Source organism: Nicotiana tabacum, chromosome 7 (genome assembly GCF_000715075.1).
Source record: "Nicotiana tabacum cultivar K326 chromosome 7, ASM71507v2, whole genome shotgun sequence".
Classification (NCBI taxonomy): Eukaryota; Viridiplantae; Streptophyta; class Magnoliopsida; order Solanales; family Solanaceae; genus Nicotiana; species Nicotiana tabacum.
The window spans coordinates 172,856,279-172,882,794 of record NC_134086.1 but is presented as its reverse complement, the minus strand read 5'-3'; the positions used below and the strand labels follow the sequence as shown (position 1 = coordinate 172,882,794).

The following is a 26,516-nucleotide window of genomic DNA, read 5'->3' as shown; positions in this document are numbered from 1 at the left end:
ACTATAATGGAGTGTGTGGATTGACTGTTCTACTAAAGTAGGTTCCTCCCAAGTCTGGGACAATTTCTCATGATGTTCCTAGTATAACCACATTCATAACAACTCATCTACAGTTCGGCTGCTCATTCTGAGTCTGTGTCGGATAACTAGGATAACCATTGAAGGAATCATATGCCAGTGGTGCATTAAAAGATGACTGTCCCATGAGAGTGCCCTGATTAATTGGAGCACTACGAGTGTTCTGAAATTGTTTCCATGTCCCTGCTAATACCGAAATGTAGAATTATTATGGACACAGGAATATCGAAAGTCCCAACATCTTCCTATACAAATCTCAGCTCTTACTCATATACAAGTTTCAGAGAACCTTTGAATACCACATAAATATATCTCAGGCCAAAACTGATATGACACATGACCCCACAATTTGATCGTTGATAGTGGACTCCCTTCACTTAGCACGAAGTCATATGAAACATTCCGATGATTCACAATAATAACCTTTATCGCTCGTACGACACCGGTCATAAGACACCTCAAGCTATTTATTTGGCGCATGTCATCCTCGTGACAATTAAACTCGCTTCCTCCAGTGTCTTGGCTTGCTAATATGTACCTTCCACCAAATAGAAATCCCATACAAACCACATTATCTCTAATACCACCAACTATCTTCGGATCTACATCCACCTCGTGACCTTGCCACAATTGTGATGATTAGGCAACTAATTAAGCCCTCTTAAAATATTACTTATCAACCAAATGTCAGAATCTGATGCACCCCCATGCGCACAACTGAAAGATCTTTTTGCGCTTCCATATCTTCAAATTTGAACGACACGTGGTAACAATGGTTGAGTAGCCCTGGCTCTCTTATAACCTTTTATGGTATCACAAACCATTGGCGTAGTGCGCAATTCCATACATGAGTGGATGCAAAAGAACATAAGATATATGCTTCAATCTGAATAAATGTTGAACGATAAGGAATGAATGAAGTGGAAATTTTATTTTTCCTACTAGTTTTGTAGCCTCTCGAAGATAAGTACAAACGTCTCCGTACCGATCCGCAAGACTCTACTAAACTCGCTTATGACTTGTAGCACCTATGAACCTAGAGCTCTGATACCAACTTGTCACGACCCAAAAATCCCTCCAAAGAAGTCGTGATGGCACCTAGTTTCTAAACTAGGTAAGCCTAACATTTACTGTAATAATATGGGTATTCACTAACTTTAAATTAAATTACTCTGAACAAAATACAATTCCCAAAACCGATAGTACAAGTCACAAGCCTTTCTAAGAGTAGTTATACAATATGATTACATCACTGTTCCGAAGCAAAGGGAACAAATGGAAATAAGTACAATTGAAGGTGACTCTGAGGACTGCGAATGCTATAGCAGGTTTACCTTGAGTCTCCACCGCAACAAATAGCTACCGTCGATCAAAGGCATGGATCTGTACACAAAAATGTACAGAAGTGTAGTATCAGCACAACCGACCCCATGTGCTGGTAAGTGTCTAGCCTACCCCGGCGAAGTAGTGACAAGGCTAGGACCAGACACTCACATAAACCTGTGCAGTTTATAGTGTACAAAATAATATGAAGCAAATAATAATAATGGCAACGATGATCAACCAATGATATAAATAGCTGGCAACAAGAACACCAAAATTGTTTCTCAACAAATAACAAATACAAGTGCAATCAATTAATCAAGTCCTTCAAATATAAATCTTTCGCTTATAAATCCTTCAAGTAATAATCTCTAAGATAATATGTTTTTCAATAAATATATTTTGAATATATTTCCTTCAAATAGATATCTTTCATATAAGTATCTTTCGAATATAATTCTTTCGAGTAAAGGTCACTTTGTGACACCTCATATCATAATCATAAATAATATAGGTCTCAGCCCACTTTCGAAATTTCACAGCACCTCGTGCCCACATTTATGTCACAACCGCACGGACAGCTCACGTGCCATTAAATAAAACCATAATATTTTTCCCGGCACCTTGTGCCCACATATTTCTGTCTCACATTGCACAACAATATTCTCATGTTACTCAGCACATAGGTTCCATAACCCAATACAATTAAGAATGTTCAAGGAGCCTCATTCACTTAACATAAAGTAGAGTACATCTCCCAACGCAATTAGGAAATCAACAAGAAAAGATGACGTTATTATTTATTTATTTCTGAAATCATTTGATAAAGAAAATACCCTTTTCAATTACTGTACAATATCGAATGAATTAGTACCTTTAATACGAGAAATCAATTGAGTTAAAAATGTGACAATTTTTTTGAAATTTGGAGTTTTGGACACAAACAAATAAATAAGGCGAGGTATCGTAAACACTATGGATTCGAACACAATGGGTCACAACAGTAAAGGGACCTAACTAGTTAATACACTTGAATTGTTAATAACAAGTAAACACATCAACAGTGAGTAGGAAAACAACAGTTGCACGACATCATCCTTCGTGCTTTTACTCTCGTTCTCACCAAATCAATCATATAAAGTACACGACATTTTCCTTCGTGCTTTACCTCACATAATGATGGCACGGAATGATCCTTCGTGCATTAACATTTATATCATGGCACGGAATGACCCTTCGTGCATTAACATTTATATCATGGCACGGAATGACCCTTCGTGCTTTACACTCTTTCCTCACAAACAACAATACACGGCATCACCCTTCGTGCTTTATCACTCTTCCTCACCCAAGCAACAATCACAAACAATGGGGCGAAGGAATAGACAAGGCTAAAATAGGAATCCCGGCAAGGGGACAATAAGTAAACAATTTAGATCCCGGCAAGGGGACAATATTAATAATATAAATTTCCCGGCAATAGAACAATTGATGCCTCTTTCTCTTTCTTTCACTTTCATTTCATAATTCACTCTAACACTTGAGCCAATGCTCCAAAGTATGCAATTATCTCATAAACTTTCACAATTCGTATTATAACTTGGGTCATTGCTCCTCGAAGTTCAAGAACCACAATTACTTCATTAACTTTCCTGGCAAAGGAACAATACTATCAAAACAACCATCCCAACAAGGGAACAATACTATCAAAACAAACATCCCAACAATGGAACAATACTATCGAAACAAACATTCCAACAAGGGAACAATAATAATAATAACACATGGAGCGCAATAAACTACAACGGAGTCACAACAATTATAATACAAGACTCGCGGGCATGTTCGACCCCCAACGTATAGATACTCGTCACCATGCCTATACGTCGGACACATCACATAACAAGTGGCAAATATACTCAACTCATATTCCCTCAAGTTAGGGTAGACCAAACACTTACCTCGAACTTCCACGGCCAACTCAAGCCTTTGCCTCGCAAATTCGTGCCCGAAATTCTCAAATCTAGTCATAAACAATTCGATTCAGTCAATAAAAATTATAAGAATTAATTACATATGAATTTCTACATTTTCCATTAAAATCCGAAATTTAACTCAAAATTGCCCGCGGGGCTCACGTCTCAGAATCCGACGAAAGTAGCAAAATATGAACACCCATTCAACCACGAGTCCAACCATACCAAAATTATCTAATTCTGTTACCATTTGGTCCTTCAAATCATCATTTTACATTTTTGAAAGGTTCCACAATTTTCTTTCCAAATTCCATCTCAAATCACGAATTAAATGATGAATTCAGTGATAGATTCATGTACTCTAACCAAATCTAAGTTAGAATCACTTACCCCGACCAATTTCTTGAAAAACCTTCAAAAAATCGCCAAAATCCGAGCTCTCTAGGTCAAAATATCAAATAAAAACCCAAAACCTCATATTTATAGAGTACCCCTCGGATTACGACACCGCTGACCGCACAAAAATGACCGCGGTCCGCGCAAAATTAGCGGGGTCCGCGCAGAAACGTCCGCGGTCGCGCAGGCCTTGCTTTGCAGGGACAGGCTTTAGTATTTTGGCCATAACTTTCTCTACAGATATCCAAATTGCGATATCTTTACCTTTATAGAAACTATACACGATTTGTTACAACTTTCATTTTCGAATCACCTCAAAATTCCTTGTGGATCAAACGATATGACCTTCCGAAGTAGGACCAGTGACCTGCAGATTCTTCCCCTGAGCGGCCGCGCGCCCAGCGCGAGAAGGAGCGCGGTCCGCGCTGCCACTGCTGCCCTCTCCATTTTTCTAAGTTCCGGGGTGTCCGTACTCGCTCAAAACTCACCCGAAACACACCCGAGGCCCCCGAGACCTCAACCAAAAGCACCAACAAGTCTGAAAACACATCACGGACTTAGTCGAGGCCTCAAATCACATCACATATCATCAAAATCACCAATTATGCATGGATTCAAGCCTAAGAACTTATTAAATTTTCAAATTTCACAAACGATGCCGAAACACATTAAAACTAGTCTGAATGACCTCAAGTTTTGCAGACAAGTCCAAAATGACATAACGAAGCTACAGAAACTCTCGGAATTCCATTCCGACCCTCTGATCAAAATCTCACCTATCAACCGGAATTCGCCAAAATACTAACTTCGTCAATTCAAGCCTAATTCTATACCGTACCTCCAAAACCACTTCCGATCACTCTCCTAAGTCACAAATCACCTCCCGAAGCTAACCGAACCATCAGAACTCACATCCGAACCCTCTAACACATAAGTCAACATCCGGTTGACTTTTTCCAACTTAAGCCTCAAAATATTCTTTATTTTTAACTCCTAATCTTTCGAAAACCAAACTCGACCTCACATGCGAGTCATAATACATATTACGAAGCTGGTCGAGATCTTGAGTCATTGAACGAGGCGTTAATTCTTAAAACGACAAGTCGGGTCGTTACATTTATATTATGATAAGAAAATTCATAATATGGATAAGTCCACGTAACTCAAGTCTAATGGATAAAATCAAAAACTAAAAATATTGAATAATAGAAATAAATTAGAGATAATATGAGATATTTATAAATCATAAGTTTAAAAAATAAAATAAATTAAATATACAATGCTTAAAATCTTATTAAAATTTAAATAATTTAAAATTTTCGAGCAATATTTTTAAAACAAAATAAATATTTATTTTATGATTAGAAATTATATATTTATCTATATTATATTAAAGAATAGTAGATTATAATGATATTAAAAAAATTATAAGTTAATGAAAAGCCACATAAAACGTAATAAGACTATAATAGATTAAAAATTAGCAAAATTATTAAAAAATTATTATTAGAAATGAAAGGGAAAGGCTATTTGAATTTGAAATTAGAAATTTGTTAAAACTACGATTAGAATGTCCAAACTATGGATAATATCACGAAATTGAAGTCTTATTTATGAAAAAATATTAAAATAGAAAATAAATTTCTAATATAGGTAATTTTACTAATAAAAATTAAAGATTAAATTTGTATTAAATCTAAAAAAGAAAGAAACTTTATGTAAGAAATAAAATGATAATGAAAATATTACTAAATATTAACATATAATGTGTTCAAACAACAAAGAAAATATTTTTCTATGATTAATATCTGAATGGAGTGCAGTTAGTTTAAGTTTGAATATATAGTATAATATTTTAAAAATGCGGTCCAATTTAGAAAATAGAATTTAGAAAATAGAATGATAAGAATTATTTGAATTTGAGATGAGATTTTTTTTATTTCATAAGTTTTTATTTTTTAAAATATTATGTAAAGAAATAAAATGACAATAAACATATTACTACATATATATAATATGTTCAAACAATTAAGAAATTATTTTTCTATGATTAAAATAAAATTTTAATAATATAAATAACTTTCTAATATAGGTAATTTTACTAATGAAAATTAAAAATTAAATTTGTATCTTAAAGTTAAAAAAAAATAACTGCATCTAATACAAAAATAGTTATAAGAGAACTCAATATATTTGTAACATAATCATCAAATATATGTATTAATATTTTAGACTAATTCAATTTTACAATTTAAAATAAAATATGATATTATTCTGGTTAAAGGTAAAAAATTAATATAAAAATAATTAAAATTTATAGTAGGGAAGAGAATGTAGTAAAACAATAGAGATAGTGTGAGGATACTTATACATTAAATTAATTTAAAAATAAATAAATTAAAAAATTTAATTATATTTAAAAATATTACAATAAGTTTAAATGATTAAAAAAATTGAATGCATAAAAATATACCAAATTTCAAGAATAAAATATTTATAGTTATTAAAGACTATTAAAAGAATAATAAGAAAGATATTAATTAAGATAATAAAAAATTATATGATAGTAAAATAATTTTAAATAATAAATAATACAATAACTATAAGAAAAAATAAAAAAAAAATTTGCATAAAAATAATGTGATGAATAAGACATATTTAACTTTTAGATAAAAACAAAGTGATAGTAAGAAGTTTGTTAAAATAATATGATCTAATGTGCTCAAACAAGACAGATCGCAACATGATATGTTTAGTATTCTTTGATACTGACAGCAAAACGAAGTGCAAGTACTAAAATCAAGTAGTTAGGTTGCTACAAATAAAAAACAAAATAGGTTGTGCACTACGAGATTTGAACAATAATTTCATATCCTACTTCATAATTAATATCTAATGTTATATAATTTTTATCTGAGAGGTTTATATTTTAAGGTTATTTGCACATGATTCAAATAACCAACATCACAGTTTAACATGATTTGTGTCCGCGCATCGCGCGGGTACTAATACTAGTTACATTTTAATGATTGTATTTTTACGTGCGTTTGAGCTTAAATGATAGTGAATTACACTTAATACGTATTTTATTTAAAGCTATTTTCCTTTAATTTGATCTATACACGTTTGCAAGTTTTCAAACTGAATCATCACGAGAGCTCTATTTCCAAGCTTCTATCTTTTATTAATTTATAAATAATCTTTCTTAAACTCATATTATACATAAATAAGTTTAAAATAAATATATGAACCATAATCATGTAAAACTAATAAGAACCCACTTTTCTCTTAATACCTATAAATCTGAATAATTAAAGCTAATATAAATCTTTCCTTATTTAAATTATTTCACAAATCATAAAATATAAGAGATTAAAAATGAAATAAAATATTGCATTATATAAACTCTTCCGTAAATAAACTATATCACACAATTCTAATTAATTTCATTATACTTTTCCTAATAAAGGATTTTGAAATGGGAATGTGAATGCTACATTTAACTGCACCCGTAAATTTCCCTCACTATTTAACCATGAATCATTATTTTACATAACATATGTAAGAATAATTAGTATGAATCCGCTAACAACGATATGTTTTCAGATCTTCAAATTCATGTTTGGAGGAAGTAATGGTTTTCTATATTTTTTTCTCGTGTAATATACGAGCTTCAAGTTATTTGAACTTAGATATAATTAGTACAAAAATCACCAAGAATATGTTCAGCAACCGCACGAATAATAAACCAAGAATATTCAAGCATATTTGATCATAAGAATAAAAATTAAATTAAATATTTACTACATATACTTACAAAATATATGTCCGAATTAGAATATATTATAAATGTTAATATATTTTAGGGAGCACTAAATATATGGCTACATAGACGGATTGCGCTGTGAGAATATAAATTTGTATACCTAACTTACATCATGAAATAGCTAGCTAGCTAGAAAGCTACCAAAGTAACCTAATTATTAGATTTCATTGACTACACAAATAAACTTATTATAAATTTAATCACCAAAGTAGAATTTCATTTACTTATATGACTTGTTTTAAATTCTTGTATGAGTTATCCAACTTTCATCGTCCTCATTAATTAAGACTGCGAGCCATCAATTTCTTTGGCTTCAGAATCAAATCAAGACTGTGAAAATAGAAGAGAGAACCGTTGGAATTGATCCAAACTCTTAAACATGATTAATATTTATTATTCTTGAATTATAATTATTTTTTTATTTTATAACACAAATACCTTTTTTGAATATTTATGTTATTTTTCATGAGTTTGTTCTCATTAGTATGGGTATACGCGCTACGCGCATACACTAAGACTAGTCCATTAAAAATGAGTTGGGTAATGAACTTTTTTAAAAACGGGTCGAAATGGATAATCAATGGATAACTAATGTGTTTAACGTTTACATTTGTAAAGCTCAAATTGGGGATTCCTCAAGTTTAGGAGACTAGGAATTCTCCCATAAGTGATCATATTCAATAAGCCATGAATAATATGGATATTCATATGATCCGCTGGATAACCCTTTTTTTATCCGTCTCAGATACGGGTCGGGTCGGATAATTAATCCGTTTTTTGAATTATCCGTTTTCAACCCGCTCATATCTGACCCAACCCGCCCGTTTGCCACCCCTACCTACGACTAAGAAATTATTATCAACTATTCATAAACCCTTTTTTCCGCAACCAACTATCCATTGCTATACATATACGTATACAAAAAATATATACTGAGTTTTATGAATCATCAAATTTTTATCGGATAAATTGACAATAAAATTTAGTTGTTTCGCTTATGGTAGGTGTTACAGGGTCAATTTATTTTGTTTTGACACTGCACGGCAGTCACACAACAATGACTCAGTCCTCTTCTTTCTCCCTCACGTTTTTGGCTTAACACTTAGATTATGACAGCATAAAGAAATTAGACAAGGCACACAGCTTACAGGAATTTCTTTCCAACTTTGTATTAACTCATGCTACAAAGAAACACATAAAAACAACCTTACAAAAAGGAGTCAAAGGCAGCCAACACTCTACCTTAACAATTTGCCTAGCCTAATAATATATAGGCAACGTTTTTGGCTCCAGATTTATCTAAAACCTAGTAGTTGACATCTCCTACTGCAAAAGATTTTAAATTTCAAATTTCAAACAAGACAACTTCCCATAGCCCCACATAGCCACAATACTAAAAAACAGTAAACTGCTTCAAGTGGCCAACTACCCTATATGTGCACGGGCACAGCCTTCGAATTTTGGCGCCAAAAGCCAACTCTGTTATGTCGTCGCGCCAAGCCCTCGTGCATCATGCTTTTGCGTGCATGTCTGTCATTACCGCTTGTCCAGCTCACCCGTGACACTGCCTTGCCCGTGCCCATTTGCCTTGCCACGCCCTGCCTTAGCTTGCCTTAGTTTTTCCAGCCTTTGCTATGCTTCTGTTGCCCGTTGTCTTTGCCTTGTCATGGCCACACCAATGTCATGCCTTGGCACCTTAGCCACAAGCCATCGTGCCATAGTCCATGCCCATCGACACCTGCCCATGTCGAACAACTTTGTCAATATGATGCCACAATCATCATAGGGTCGTGCCGAGGTCCATCATGTAAATCCCTCATCACGCCCCTGCCATGTTCGATCAATCAAGCCGAGGGGCTAACAAACTTCCCCCACCAGATGAGCTCGTCGCCCTCGACGAGACAGAATCCAGATACGCCTTGATTTGATCCTGAAATTGCCATAGAGATGGTCCTTTCTCCCAAATAGCATCACATTCCTGCTTTCCCGTCCACTGAACCAGGAACTCTGTTTGCCTATTATTCTTGCTTTGACATAGCGTACGGTGATCCAAAATCTTCTCAATAATATCCTCAAATTTCTTGCATTTTACTGGAGGAGCTCGCTGTGGCACCGCCCTTGTCGGATCTTCAGCATCTTTATGGAACCGTTTCAGGAAGCTTACATGAAATGTTGGGTGAATTTTGAGACGTTCCGGTAGATTCAGCCGATAAGCCACTTCACCCACCTTTTTTACTACTTCAATTAGGTTGTCATACTTTGTAATCATCCCACGATGATGCATCTTGCTACTGATTTTTTTATAAATTTGTGTAGTAAACTTCAAGAATATCTTGTCACCAACATTGAACTCCAAAGGTCACCTATTTCTGTCGATGTTCCTTTTCATTCTTTTAGCTGATTTTCTCAAGTTGTCTCGCGTCTCAGCCAGTAATTCATGGTTGTCGCGAGCATATCTATAAGCAGCAGGACATTTTCCCCCTGATTTCATCTAAACAACTTCAGCGGTGTGTCAGGTTGTCTCCCCAACACTATCTCAAAAGGACTCATTTCAGTTGCCGAAGACCTGTGCAAGTTGTAACAAAACTGTGCACTACCTAGTAACTCAATCCAATTCCTCTTATTAGCAGTCATATAATGTCTGAAGTATTCTTCAAGCAGATGATTGATACGCTCGGTCTGCCCATCGGTTTGTGGGTGATTTGAATCAGTCCCCAAGAATTTGAACACAACACTCCAAACCCGGCGTGTAAATCTCGCATCCCGGTCACTCACAATATTCCTTGGAACCCCAAATTGTTTCACAACATACTTGTAGAATAATTCAACAGCTACTTTAGAAGAACAAACAGTTGGAGCAGCAAAACAAAATTCATACTTTGAGAATCTGTCTACCACCACCATAATTGATGCTTTGCCATCAACTTTTGGAAGCCTGCTGATAAGTCCATAGAAACATAAGCCCATGGACACTCCGAAATCGGTAGAGGTTGTAGCAAACCATCTTCCTTCTTCCGTTCAGTCTTGTCAAGTTGACAAACTAGGCAAGTTTTCACATAGGCCTCAACATCATCTTCCATATTTGGCCAAAAGTAATTTCGAGACAGTAACGCCAACATCATTTCAACACTCGGGTGACTAGCATACGGAGTATCATGTGGTTCCTTTATAAGAGAGCGATGCAATCCAGCACTTTGAGGAACCACAACTCCCCCCCCCTCTTGAAGTGCAGCAGATCGTCCAAGATCCAATACCGCTTAATTGTCCCGTCTTTCACTTGATCCATCAATTCACATACAATGCACCGTTCACAACACATAGCTTGATTGTATCCAAAAAATCAGATTCAATCGAGTAAGTGCATAAGTTGCAGCAAATACCTCTTTGCGACTAAGTGCATCAACAACCTGATTTTGTTTTCCAGGCTTTTGCACCTAAACAAAGTCATATTCGACCAAGAATTCTTGCTACCAGGCCTGCTTCAGACTCAATTTCTATTGAGTCTTGAAGTATGTATTAGCCAGATTGCCCGTTCACACCACAGACTTTATTCCTAACAAGTAGACTCTCTAAACTTGAAGGTAATGAATTATTGCAACCATCTCTTTCTCATGTGCAGAATAGCTTTTCTCCACAATGTTCACCTTTCTGCTTTCAAATAAAACCAGTAGATCCTCTTGGACCAATACACCGCCAACAGCATAACCCAAAGCATCAATGTGTACTTCAAATAGAAAATCAAAATTTGGCAGCTTCTAGATTGGTTCGGACGCAATGGCCTTCTTCAATGCATTGAAAGCCTTGTCACACAAATTCGACCAAACCCATTTGACGTTTTTTTAGCAAATCCGTCAAAGGAACATCCCTTTTTGAAGAGCTTGCAATGAACTTCCGGTAATAATCCGCCAAACCCAAAAAATGATCTAATTTCCTTTACCCTATTTGGTGCTTGCCAATCAACTATTTCTTGCACCTTCTTTGGGTCCATCCGAACTTGGTTTTCACTAACCAAATGGCCTAGAAACTTTATTTCGCGACTTGAAAATTCACACTTTTCCATATTGACATAGAGTTGATAGGCTCTATGTCTTTCCAACGCCTTCCTTAAGTGGGACAAATAATATTCAAGGGTCTGGCTATAGATGACTATGTCGCATAAGTAAACAACTACAAAGCCATCAAGATACTCGTAAAGAACATTGTTCATTAAATTATAGAAAGTTGTCGGGGTATTGGTTAGCACAAACGGCATTACAAGAAATTCAAAGCTACCATATCTAGTTACACAAGTGGTCTTAGGGGCATCCCCCTCGGCTATCCTAACCTTCCAATAGCCTGAACTTAGGTCTAACTTAGTAAAATAACTAGCCTTCGAAAGCCTGTCCAACAGACCTTGAATCAAAATGACCGGATACTTATTTTTTACCATCACCTTCTTCAGCGCCCTATAGTTAACACATATTTGCAGTGTACCATCCTATTTTTTCTGGAACAAAATAGGGGCACCGTATGGAGCCTTCGATGGTTGAATCAACCCAACATCAAGCAACAGAAAATTGCTTCCTTAGTTCAGTCAGTCCCATAGGCGACATGCGGTAAGGAGGCCGCACAGGCGGCAGTGATCTAGGAATAAGTTCAACACTGTGATCAATCTCCCTCCTCGGTGGTAACTGATCGCAGCCAACTCAACGCTACACTAAGTTAGGAAGAGCGGGTCGCAATAGCTTTTACCCAATATGAGGGTCGGCATCGATTTCCTCAGGGAGCTAGTAGTGGAGTTGGATTGTTTGTCTAGCCTAGAGATGTGTTTGTACTCCTAATGTCACTTCAAACATTTTTATGTTTTCGAATTATAACTATTTTTATAAAACTATTGATTAACACTAAATTATGCTACGAGAATATTGCTAAGTTGTATCTAATGGGAAGAAGGGCACTAGGGTCATGACACTACCTAGGTGGCTAATTGACGGGTAGATGTTACTAAGGTTCGATTGACATAATTGGGGCTTATGCTATAACAGTTGCACAATTTTACCCATTCTCACACCTCTCGGTAGAGAGAGTGATTTTGCCTAATTGACTCTCTCGAGACTAAATGGGTAGGCAAATTAGACCAAGCAACTAGGATTCAAGTAGGGTAATTACTCTCTCGAGGTTTAACCCGTTAATTGGGACTATCATTTCTTATGAGTCCATCCCAATTCCTTGTTGGGTTAATTTTGGGGTCATAGACTCTCTTTCTCAAGAAGAATTAAACCCACAAGGCTTGAATCAGTATTTGCAACCACCAATTCTAGATTAAAACATAAAACCAACCTAAATAGCAAACGCCCATAGTCAATCTCACACTAGATGGAAACATCCATTAATTTTCCACACTAGAGTTTAGCCACAACCCTAACTAATGGGTTTAGCTACTCATGCTAGATAAAGAAATTGAAGAAATAGATGAAGAACTAAGAATATTAATTAATTGCTAAAATTAATCTACAAGAATCTGTTGTAAATGTAAAGCAAAATTGCCAAAAATGGCTACAAAAGTCGGTCTCACAAGCCCAGCTATCAACTGATATATCTGAATACCTAAAAAATGTTAAAATGTTCTATTTATACTAGGCTAGAAAAACTGGACAAAAATACCCCTACAGGGTCAGTGCGGGCCGCATTAAATGGACCACGGCCGCACTGGGCTCACTTTTGCTTCTCTAAATTTGGGCTCCGCGGACCGCGTAAAATGGACCGCGACCGCGGAGGGAGCTGGTGCGGTCCGCGCACTCACGACCGCGGACCGCATGGAACTGGCTTTGAAAACTTCATTTCTCTGAATCTCATGACCGCGGACTGCACAAAAGAGTAGTGCGGCCGCGGAGCCTTCACCGCGGACCGCGAGATGTGTACCGCGGCCGCGCTTCTTCTAGCCTGAATCACCAACTCTATGAACCACCTAGTGTGGCAGCATTCCATTTTGTGCGGTCCGCACTAGGCCTTCTTTTCTTAAATTCCTTGGTCTTTGATACTTGAGCAGGTTTCACTCTTTTGTTTAGCCAATCTTTGACAGTTTGTCACTTTGTCGATCAAACATGCAATCAAGCACAACTTGTAAGCCTTTTAGGACTATTTTATAACAATATATGATCAAAACATAGGCAAATAGGGGCATAAAACATGTTAAAATCCTAACTTATCAACTCCCCCAAACTTAAACCTTTGCTTGTCCTCAAGCAAACAAAATAAGACTCACCCCTTAAAGGAAAATCCAAGTAATTCCAGTTGTCCTAAGGTAACCTCAACAAGCATCAATTGGGACTAACAATTGCCCTTAATACAACAACAACAACAACAACAACAACAACCCAGGAAAATCCCACAAGTGGGGTCTGGGGAGGGTAGTATGTACGCAGACCTTACCCCTACCTTAAAGGGGTAGAGAGGCTGTTTCAATTGCCCTCAATACGAATGGATCATTAACAAAACTTAAACTTTGAAAAACTATGGATCAAGTGTGACACATGAGCATCAAGAATTGATTCAGTACATCAAAGAACTCTCTCAATTACTTTGGTCGTTGTGGAACCCAAACTCACACGTCCTCAACTCTCCCTAAGCAAACCTCACCTTTTAGAGTACAAGCACACAAACCAAGGTTAAAAGGAATTCACTCGTCTCTCTCAAGGAAAGGTCACAAGTCCGGGTCTAAGTACTGTATGCTTGACCTTCATGTAAGTATCCACTACCCTTTTGGTTCAGGGTAGGAAAAGTTGTTGGTCTATATGAGTTTCATCTTCCCTTAAGCACTTCTTTTGATTCATTTTGGCACAATTTTCTTTGACTCTTTGAGTATTTCACTTCTTTTCAAGGGGTTAGAGAGACACATTGTCACTCTTTCTTATGCAATTCAAAGTATTTCTCCTTTTTCTACTTTTTTCACACCTTTTTCATTCTTGTTTTTCTTGAATCCCGTTTTATTCTTTGCACATTGGGCTTTCTTTTTTTCTTTTTCTTTTCTTTTTTTTCACCGCATTCCTTTCCTTTTTGCTTTTGTAGCTTTTACCACTTTTGTTTCCTTTCTTGTCTCCCCCCCCCAAACTTAGATTTTTGCCATTACTTAAGGGACGATTTGGGTGCCAAGAGGGGTTATAATTTAGAACGGGTATAGGCTTGTAGCATTGGTTCTTGAAAGAAAAAGGTTTAAGGCTCAAAAAGGGTTAGCTAGGGATTATATCATTGGTAGGGTATGGAGTTGTTCGACTATTATTTGGATCAAGGAGAGCCTATAATCACTTCTCAAGTCGAATTTCACTCAAAATTTTGCCTCAACAAACATTCAGGGCAAGTTCTAGACCATTGGCTCGGGACTTGGACTCACAATTTGATTTCTCACCACACACACTCAAGGATTGCTAAAGACATAAGAGTCGGGGTCCCACACCAACCTTAGACACGATTGAGGACATAATAGTCCCGAAAGACCACATGATGTTTGTTTGGTCAAAACAAGAGTCTCAAGGTCACTACTTTCACCATCCTAAACACAACCACTTGTCTTTGACCATGGGATCAAAGGCAAATGTGTTAGGCCCAAGTGAAGCTTTGCTTGAGGTACCCTTAACTATAAACTACTAAAAACAAAAGAAAAATAAAAAACGGACTCAAACCCTTAAGAAAGTTATCACGCCATCCATCATCGGGAAGAGCCACCCGGTTCGTATAATACTCCACCCTTGGAAAGAACCGTGACATTAAGAAAATCAAGGCCTTATTGAAAGCACCAAACCCGAAACAAAAAGGCTGCGAGCCTATCTACTAACTAAGAATGAAAAATTTGTACGAAAATAGAAAATAGAATGAATATTTACAATCGGGGATTAGAATATACAACGGGGGATGAATATATATACAAGAATGTAACTTTACATACAGACCAAAGAGAAGATAAAAAGTGCGATAAAAGTAACTAAATGTTAAGTTATATACAGACCAAATAAAAAAATCAACAGAAATATAAACTAAGTCAACTAATATATACAATCATTCGGATAAAAAGATAAAAAAGTAGGGCGCACCCCCACAAATAAAAGTTGGGATTGTCCCCAATGCCAACTAAACAAATAAGCAATCAAAAATCAAGAGGAAATGATATAGGAGCTCCCTAAGCCTCGTCTGTATACATGGGAACATGAGTGGTCCCCGGGTCCTCTGTATGTACGGGAACCTCAAACTGGTTCCCGGTCTCCTGCTTCTCAACTGCTGGGACTGGGTCCTGGACCTGGACGGGCTGAATATCTGGAGAAACCTGTGGCTGACTGGAGGAGACCTCCTGTGGGTCTGCCAACCGGATGACCGCCTCGTCTGCACTAGGGAGCTTCCTCTTCTTCCTAGGAAGCCTCTGAGTCTGCTCCTGCTGTGGCTCTGCTACTGGTGCTACTGATGGGTCCTCAAATAGCAAGTCTAAAGGCAGTTGGTCTGCCATTAGTTTGTCAACATCCTCTCTCAGTGCCTTCACAGACTCCTTGGAAGCCCGTGTTTTGTGTAGCTTCTTGTGTTCCCTAGTAATCTCCCTAAGGGCCTTGCCATGTGAATCCACTGCCTTAGCCAAGGCAGCCTGAGAATCGAGGATCTTTTGCTGGTTGGCAAGAATCTCCTTAAGTGCATCCTCGATAGGCTAGGGCACCTGCATTGGCTGTGGTGCCAACTGAGCCGCAATGGTAGAAGTCAAAGGGGAGAACTTGGATGAAGCAGTCAGCATCCAGTTGTTCAAGCTATGAAGTGTCTGGCTCAGTTGGTGGGCTGTGATATGATGGGCCCGGGAAGATGGAATCCCCGGGCCAGCTGAAGTAGAGAGACCAATAGTAGTGGAAAGTCCGGGAGGCATGTCAGCAACTGTGGAAGTAGGCTCAGTGGAGGGCTCTACCACAACCGGCTCTTCAGACTGGCCGGTTGGGGCAGAAGTAGACGGCTTGTAATTTTTGTTCTTGGGGTTGTCTGATCCTTTCAAACTGTACCAGGAGAACGGAGCCACAGGTTTAACCTTGGCGTCAAACGCTCTTTTCTCCACCTCCAAGTCCCGAAAATACATAGTGAGGGTGCTGGGAAAAGGGTAGTTCCGGTCATGCTCAACCCCCACTGCAGAAATGATGTGGGACATCACATTGCCCACATTGATAGGATATCTCGCCATAATAGAAGCAACAAGAATGGCCTGGGCAAGTGGAATAGTCTGATCATGGGTAGTGGGGTCGAGCCGACTGCACACGAAAGTCAACCACCCTCTAGCCCCAAAGTTGAAAGTTCTCCGAAGTATTTTGGCCCCTGTTTGTCGCCACTCTAGAACCGTAACTGGGATTGCCAGGTATGAAGCTAACCACGGACGAACCTCCTCACCTATTGCTAACTTTTCATTGTAAAGGGACTCATCTTAATCATTGAACCTCAAGTATTCATTCAGTGCCTTCTCGGTAAATACCACATTTTTGTTTCTCACTTTGGTCACCTTAGTGCCCTTCAAGATGTGGGCCACATTGCTATAGAACTCCTTGAACATATACTCATTCGCCTTCACACAATTGTCTTTAAAGAACTCCCAACCCACTCGAGCCTGAAACTGTCTATGCACATTGGGGTGTAGGGGTAGAAGGTCTTTGCCAATGAAGCTCCTCTCAAGAATCAACTTCCATGACGGCCACCATTCTTTAAACTTGTGGAACGCCACTTGGCTGACGAATATATCTTCCTAAATAGCGGGATTCCTAGTCCGGTTAACCCCCCAACTTGAGGCACACCACCCCCAGGTAACTCCCTATCTCCCTCATCACCCTTAGCACCTTCTCCAGATAGTGACATTGTGGGAGAGGTAGAGTATTCATCCCCACTACCTGCTGCTAAGCCCTCAGACGACCCAGAAGAAATGTTGATTGAGGCTCGAGCAATGGGGGAAGATGGATGAGTGTCTTTGTGTATGGCGTTTTCTGGATACGGGATGTAAAGAGGGACTGAATCTGAAGAGATCTCCAGTGATGGCTCATACTCATTCCCCGAGTTGTCATTGGCTCTATCAGCTGCTTTGATTGCTTTACTCATTTCTTTTATGTTTTTTCTAGCCTGGGGAGTACGTTTTACCATCCTTTGCTTCCCTCTCTAGGAGGAATTACCTCGCCTGGGTTGTTTACCACCTCCACCTCGTTGTTTGACCATTATCTGCAAACATACACATCTAACATGGTTAGTATCAGCACAGGCAGTGAAACAAGTGTTGAAATTGAACTGCAGACATTAGATTACATGTTGTAGAAACAGTTACAGAACAGAGCACCGTGTCCCGCACAAACAGGAGTGCGGCCGTAGTGGGAGCACCGCGCAAAGGCATTCGTGGTCCGCATGGGGATAAGACCCCTGAAAATATCTCTCTGAATCTCCTCACCGCGGCCCGCACAAACAGTAGTGCGTCCGATTCAGGGCACTGCGGACCGCACAAAGCGACCGCGATCCGCACTGAGGTAAGGAATGTAACACCACCTCTCTAAATCCAATCACCGCAGCCCGCACAAAGTAGCACCGCGGCCGCGGTGGCCCAGCGCGGACCACATAAAGTGCAATGTGGCCGCGCTGGGCATAGGTTTACTTTCAGTCACTCGGGCACCACGGTCCACGCAAAATGGTAATGCGGACCGTGTTAGGGCACCGCGGACCGCACAAAAGCGATCGCGGGTCGCGGAGAGTGTTTTTCAGAGGCATTAAGTTAGGGCTTAAATTTTTTTTGCTATTTGTTTTCAAGTTTTCCACCTAACTTGTCACTACTCCTTTTACCCAGTTCACAAAGGTCTCTAAACACACAATATCCAACCATTACACATTTATTGGCTAACAAATGAAATAAAAATGGGAAGAAGAAGAGACTCTAGCTACTGGGCATGAAAAACAAAACGAAATTATAATATAAAACAAAGAAAGATGATGAAATGTTACCAGATTGTGATGTTGAGATACAATTAATCAGGTTAAGCAAGAATTACTATCAGAAGAGAGAGTGAATAATAGTTTTTAGGGGTCTGAGTGTAAAAAGTTCGAAAAGGGTAAATAGTGACCCATGGGTTCTATTTATAGAAAAATAGTGGGACCCAGACTTACCTACCAGCGCGGCCGCACAAAATCGACCGCGGACCTCACTGGGTTTGTTCAAATGAAGCTTGAGTAGGCAACCTCCGTGAAACGCACAAAACAGACCACGGCCATGGAGGTCCACTGCGGACCGCACTAAATGGAATGCGGCCGCGGTGGCAAACTTCAGAGAGCACCACTTTTCACCATCACCAGTGCAGACCACACAAAAGCAACCGCGGTCGCACTGGCAATCTTCAGAGGTTGTTCACTTTTTTTTCAAACTATTTTACACTGCATAAACTCAATCCCTGCAACATCTCACAATCAGTTAGCTCAAAAACCAAACCTACACTACCAAGAAAACACAGAAAACAACAAAAAGAAAAAGACATGGGTTGCCTCTCAAGCAGCGCCTGATTTAACGTCGCGGCACGACGCATGTTACCAACACATCACTTTAGATGGAGAAGTGCCACCACGTGTCCATCATCAAATTTCCTAAGATAATGCTTGACCCGATGTCCATTGACTCTAAATACTTCACCATTCTTGTTCCTAAGATCAAGAGCACCAAATGGGGTCACGAACACAACTTCAAACGGCCCACTCCACTTTGACTTGAGCTTACCCGGAAATAGACATAACCGGGAATTAAACAAGAGAACCATATCTCCAACCTTGAACTCCTTACCCCGAGCATATTTGTCGTGAAGGTACTTCATTTTGTCCTTGTACAAGGATGAGCTGGAGTAGGCATGGAATCTAAACTCATCAAGCTCATTAAGTTGTTCAACCCGCAGATTTGCCGCAACATCCCATTCTAAGTTCAACTTCCTCAAAGCCCACATGGCCTTGTGCTCTAATTCCATAGGAAGATGACAAACTTTTCCAAACACCAACCTATACGATGACATACCAATTGGAGTTTTGTAAGCCGTTCGATAAGCCCAAAGAGCGTCATCCAACTTTTTCAACCAATCGGTCCTATTAGCATTGATAGTTTTAGACAAGATACTCTTAATTTCTCTATTGGAGACTTCCACTTGGTCACTAGCTTGAGGATGATAGGGGGTCGAAACCTTATTATTGACACCGTACTTAGAAAGTAATGTGTCGAAAGCCTTGTTGCAAAAGTGAGACCCCCCATTACTAATGATAGCACGAGGAGTGCCAAACCTTGTGAAGATACTCTTTTTCAAAAATGCCACAACATTCCGGGCTTCATTGTTGGGCAAAGCCACGACTTCAACCCATTTTGAGACATAGTCCACCGCCACGAGAATGTAAGTGTTCCCATAAGAGCTCACAAAAAGACCCATGAAATCTATGCCCCAAACATCAAAAATATCCACTTCGAGAATTGTATTGAGGGGCATCTCATCCCTTTTTGAAATTCCGCCGGCTCTTTGGCGCTCATCATATCTCTTTACCAAATCACCCGCATTTTTGAACAAGGTGGGCCAATAATATCCGCAACTAAGCACTTTAAAAGCCATTCTCGCCCCGCCATGATGGCCACCATAGGGTGAAGAATGGCAGGCCTCTAGGATACTTAATTGTTCTTCCTCCGGGACACATATACGAATCACACCATCCGTGCAAATCTTGAACAAGTACGGCTCATCCCAATAGAAATCCAAACTATCCCTCTTGAGCTTTTTCTTTTGGTTAGAAGAGAGCTCACACGGGATTATTCCGGTCACAAGGTAATTGGCAACATCGGCAAACCATGGCATATCTTTCATTGAAACCGCAAGGAGTTGTTCATAGGGAAATGAATCATTGATCTCAAGGCTGTCACAACGCCTCCCCTCCTCCTCCAAATGGGACAAGTGGTCCGCCACTTGATTCTCACTACCCTTCCGGTCAACAATTTCTAAATCAAACTCTTGAAGAAGTAATACCCATCTCATCAATCTCACCTTGGAGTCTTTCTTGGTCATCAAATGCCTAAGGGCGGCGTGATCGGTGTGCACTATAACTTTGGCCCCCACAAGGTAAGGTCGAAACTTTTCCATAGCAAACACAATATCCAACAATTCTTTCTCGATGACTGTATAGTTTCTTTGAGCCTCATACATGGGTTTGCTTGCGTAGTACACCTGATGAAACATCTTGTTGATTCTTTGGCCCAAAACAGCCTCAACCGCAACGTCACTAGCATCACACATGAGCTCAAAAGGCAAGCTCCAATTTGGTGAGCTTGAGAAGCTTGAATGATTGCATACAACTCTCATCGAACAAGAACTTTTCATCTTTCTCTAGAAACTTGCACAACGGATGTACCACTTTAGAAAAATCCTTTATGAACCTCCGGTAGAAACCCGCGTGCCCAAGGAAACTCCTCGCCCCTTTGACAGAAGTAGGGGAGGGAGCCTCAAAATAACCTTAATCTTGTCCTTATCAACTTCAATTCCTCGCTTCGAGATCTTGTGACCCAGCACTATACCTCCTTCTACCATAAAATGGCACTTTTCCCAATTGAGAAAAAGGTTGGTGTCTTCACATCGGGCCAACACTCTATCCAAGTTTACCAAGCACTCCTCAAAAGAATCCCCAACCACGCTAAAATCATCCATGAAGACCTCCAAGATATCCTCCTCCATGTCGGTAAAAATAGCCATCATGCAATGTTGGAAGGTCGCCGGAGCATTACACAATCCAAATGGCATTCTAGAGAAGGCGAATGTGCCATAAGGACATGTAAAGGTGGTCTTCTCTTGGTCCTCCGGGGCAACTAGAATTTGATTGTACCCCGATTAACCATCCATAAAGCAATAGAAAACCCGGCTCGCAAGACGATCAAGCATTTGGTCAAGGAATGGCAATGGGAAGTGATCTTTTCTAGTCACCTTGTTCAGCTTCCGGTAATCCATACAAACTCTCCACTCGGTGACCGTTCTAGTGGGAATGAGCTCATTGTTATCATTGGTCACCACGGTCATACCACCCTTCTTTAGAACACACTGCACCGGAGAAGTCCACGAACTGTCAGAAATAGGATAAACTACCCCAGCATCTAGCCACTTGATAACATCTTTCTTCACCACATCTTACATCGCCTCATTTAATCTTCTTTGATGCTCCAAGGAAGGCTTTGCATCCTCCTCCAAGATGATTTTGTGCATGCAAAATGCGTGGCTTATTCCCCGAATATCAGCTAGAGTCCATCCGATTGCCCTTTTCCACTTTTGAAGAACCGCCAAGGTGGCCTCAACCTGCATGTTAGTAAGGCAAAAAGAAAGAATAACAGGTAAAGTAGAATTTGAACCCAAGAATTCATACCTGAGGTGTTGAGGAAGTAGCTTCAACTCCAACACCGGTGGCTCCTCAATTGACGGCTTTCTTGGTGGAGTTTTACGGTTTTCAAGATCCAAAGATAGCCATCTAGGCTCATAAGAATATGGACCCATACCATGCAATGCATTCACGCACTCCACTCTACTAGCATCATCATTGACATCCATATTAAGAAGCATGACCTCAAGGGGTTCTTCGACATGGATCATGGAACTTGTGTCATCCACTATCACAGCGGTGACAATGTCCAAAAATGAACACACCTCCGTGCTATTGGGTTGTCTCATTGATTTGAAAACATGGAATACCACCTTCTCATCCCCCACTCGAAAAGTCAACTCACCTGCTTCAACATTAACCAATGTCTTCCCCGTAGCTAGGAAAGGTCTATCAAGAATAATCGACACTTCAAAGTCCATCTCACAATCCAATATGACAAAGTCGGCCGACAATATAAACTTATGCACTCGAACAAGTACATCATCGATTATGCCCAAAGGTCGCTTCATCGATCGATCCGCCATTTGAAGTCTCATTGAGATAGGTCGAGGTTGTCCAATTCCCAAAGTCTTGAAGACTGAGTACGACATCAAATTTATGCTAGCCCCCAAGTCACAAAGGGCCTTGGCAAAATCCGCACTTCCGATAGTACAAGGGATAGTAAAGGCTCCGGGGTCCTCAAGCTTGAGTGCCATTGAATGCACTATGGCACTCACTTGATGAGTCACTTTAATTGTTTCGCACTCCATCGACCTTTCTTTGTTACCAAATCTTTCATGAACTTAGCGTACCCCGGCATTTGCTCAAGTGCCTCCACCAAAGGCACATTGATTGTGAGGCTCTTCATCATGTCAATGAACTTTTTGAATTTATTGTCACTCTTTTGCTTTGCTAACCGTTGAGGATAAGGTGGAGGTGGCCTAGGCAAAGGTGCCTTGGCCTTTTGTACAACCGGCTCGGGCATGGCAATCACGTGTTCCCTAGACGGGTTTACGACATCTTGAGTCTCTACCTCGGCTTCATCATCAATATCAATCCGCACATCATTGTTCACATTTTGATTAACCATATCATCAACAGTCAAAGGTACATCATCATTCCGTAACTCGACATTTTCATCCATATCTTGCTTTTGCTTTGAGGCATTCACATCACTGCCTCTCCCACTTCTTGTTGTAACCGCCATCACATGAATATTATTCCCACCCTTCGGGTTCACCACCGTATCACTTGGTAGAGCATCCTTGGGATGAGTATTCAATGCTTGAGAGATTTGTCCTAATTGCACCTCCATGTTTCGGATAGATGTGTTATGAGAAGCTAATTGGGCATCAGAATCTTGGTTCTTTTTCATCATTTGCTCGAACATGCTTTTAATTCTCCCTATATCACTACCGGAAGAACTCGGACCTTGAGAAGGAAAAGGGGGGCGGATTGTTCGGTTGTTGGTACATGGGGGGCCTTTGAAAACCTTACCCCCGGTTGCCTTGGTTACCGCTATTGTTCCACCCTCCTTGATTGTTGTTGTTGCCCCAATTATTGTTATTACCATTCCAATTCCCTTGGTTGCTTTGATTACCCCAATTGTTGTTTTGGTTGTTATTATTCCAATTACCACCGCCTTGTTGTTGATTGTTGTTATTCCAATTACCTCCGCCTTGTTGTTGATTGCCCCAATTTCCTTGAGGATGTCATTGTTGATTCGAAGAGTTGCCTCTATTCCCTTGGTAGTTATTGACATATTGGACCTCTTCGCTTTGATCATCATAGCACTCATTTGAATAACCACCACCATCATTGTTGTTGTCATATTGTTCACAATTACCTTGAGGTTGTTGTCCTCTTTGCCTCATTTTTAACATAGAAACACCTTCTATTACATTGACTTGGCACGAGTTTTGGACTTTTTGCAATTGCACCTTTGCCAATTGATTCATAGTTGTTGTAAGCTCGGCAATAGCTTGGCCATGAACGTGAAATTTCTTGTGCAAATGGATGACCATGGGGTCACCTTGGGTCACATTTGCTTGGCTTTGCCATGCCGAAGAGGTGTCGGCCATTTCATCAAGTACATCACATGCCTCTTGGTAAGAAAGTTTCATAAAGTTCCCTCCGGCCAATTGGTTCACAATGCATTGATTCGTGGTGTTGATGCCCCGATAAAAGGTTTGTTGAATCATAGCCTCGGTCATGTCGTTATTAGGGCACTCTTTTACCATTGTTCTATATCTTTCCCATATCTCATGCAAAGGTTCTGTTGGCTCTTGCTTGAAAGCTAGAATTTCATCCCGAAGAGCCACCATATGACTTGGAGAAAAGAACTTGGCAATAAATTTATCCGCCAATTCATCCCATGTTGTAATAGAATAATTGGGGAGCCTTTCCAACCAATCCAATGCTTTACCCCGAAGAGAGAATGAGAAAAGCCTCAATATCAACGCATCCTCGGACACGTTTGTCTGCTTGCTACCCCAGCATGTATCCACGAACCCCTTCAAGTGCTTGTAGGCATTTTGATCGGAGGCGCCCGTGAAATACCCTCTTTGCTCGAGCAAGGTCAACATAACATTTGTGATTTGAAAATTCTCCGCCCGGATTCGGGGAGGAACAATAGCACTAGCATATCCTTGATTTGGTAAAACTCTGGGAGCCACTCTCGGTGGTGCCAGAGGAGGGTCTGGAATATTGTTGTTCTTAATTGCATTTACATTGGCATTTCGGCCTCTCCGTGGAACTTGAGGTAAGACCTCATCTTGGTCTAGATCCTCTACCTCCTTCCCCGCTATCACATTGCCGAGAGGGTCATTTGCATTAAGAGCCATTTGTACCTGATTGATCGACACAAACAAAATTAGTAAACAGGAAGGAAAGAGAAGCAAAACACAAAACTAAATAAACAGATAGTCAACACCATAAGCTCCCCGGCAACGGCGCCAAAAAGTGATCGTAGCCAACTCGACGCTACACTAAGGTAAGAAGAGCGGGTCGCAATAGCTTTTACCCGATATGAAGGTTGGGATCGATTTCCTCAGGGAGATAGTAATGGAGTTGGATTGTCTATCTATCCTAGAGATGTGTTTTACTCCTAATGTCACTTCAAATATTTTCGGGTTTTCAAATTATAACTATTTTTATAAAACTATTAATTAACTCTAAATTATGCTACGAGAATATTGCTAAGTTGTATCTAATGGGAAGAAGGGCACTAGGGTCGTAACACTACCTAGGTGGCTAATTGACGGGTAGATGTTACTAAGGTTCGATTGACATAATTAGGGCTTATGTTATAACCGTTGCACAATTTTACCCACTCTCACACCTCTCGGTAGAGAGAGTGATTTTGCCCAATTGACTCTCTTGAGACCAAATGGGTAGGCAAATTAGACCAAGCAACTAGGGTTCAAGTAGGGTAATTACTCTCTCGAGGTTTAGCCCGTTAATTGGGACTATCATTTCTCATGAGTCCATCCCAATTCCTTGTTGGGTTAATTTTGAGGTCATAGACTCTCTTTATCAAGAAGAATTAAACCCACAAGGCTTGAATCAGTGTTTGCAACCACCAATTCTAGATTAAAACATAAAACCAACCCAAATAGCAAACACCCATAGTCAATCTCACACTAGATGGCAACACCCATCAATTTTCCACACTAGGGTTGAGCCACAACCCTAGCTAATGGGTTTATCTACTCATGCTAGATAAAGAAATTGAAGAAATAGATGAAGAACTAAGCATATTAATTAATTGCTAAAATTAATATACAAGAATTTGTTGTAAATGTAAAGCAAAAGTGCCAAAAATGGCTACAAAAGTCGGTCTCACGAGCGCAGCTATCAACTGATATATCTGAATACCTAAAAAATGTTAAAATGTTCTATTTATACTAAGATGGAAAAACTGGACAAAAATACACATGCGGGGTCAGTGTGAGCCGCATTAAATGGACTGCGGCCGCACTGGGCTCACTTTTGCTTCTCTGAACTTAGGCTCCGCGGACCGCGTAAAATGGACTGCGACCGCAGAGGGAGCTGGTGCGGTACGCGCACTCACGACCGCGGACCACATGGCACCGACTTTGAAAACTTCATCTCTCTGAATCTCATAACCGCGGACCGCACAAAAGAGTAGTGCGGTCGCGGAGCCTTCACCGCAGACCGCGAGATGTGTACTGCGGCCGCTCTTCTTCTAGCCTAAATCACCAACTCTCTGAACCACCTAGTGCGGCCGCATTCCATTTTGTGCGGTCCGCACTAGGCCTTCTTTTCTTAAATTTCTTGGTCTTTGATACTTGAGCAGGTTTCACTCCTTTTTTTGAGCCAATCTTTGACAGTTCGTTACTTTATCGATCAAACCTGCAATCAAGCACAACTTGTAAGCCTTTTAGGACTATTTTATAACAATATATGATCAAAGAATAGGCAAGTAGGGGAATAAAATATGTTAAAATCTTAACTTATCAGTAACTCCCTTGGAAATTCTGGAGGCATCACATCTTTGAATTTCTTCAGCAAATCTC

The 26,516-nt window shown here is 39.7% G+C and overlaps 1 protein-coding gene across 1 annotated transcript; it reads right to left on the bottom strand.

The window, feature by feature from the left end:
• Positions 1-9,439: 9,439 nt before the first annotated feature.
• On the bottom strand, positions 9,440-9,883 carry LOC142162434 (uncharacterized). Its single transcript, XM_075218786.1, has one exon. It carries the CDS (start codon positions 9,881-9,883, stop codon positions 9,440-9,442), a length of 444 nt encoding a protein of 147 aa, XP_075074887.1.
• Positions 9,884-26,516: the final 16,633 nt, after the last annotated feature.

Excerpts from the sequence above, each read along its gene's own strand:
- LOC142162434 (XM_075218786.1), bottom strand. The coding sequence starts at position 9,883 with ATGCATCATCGTGGGATGATTACAAAGTATGACAACCTAATTGAAGTA.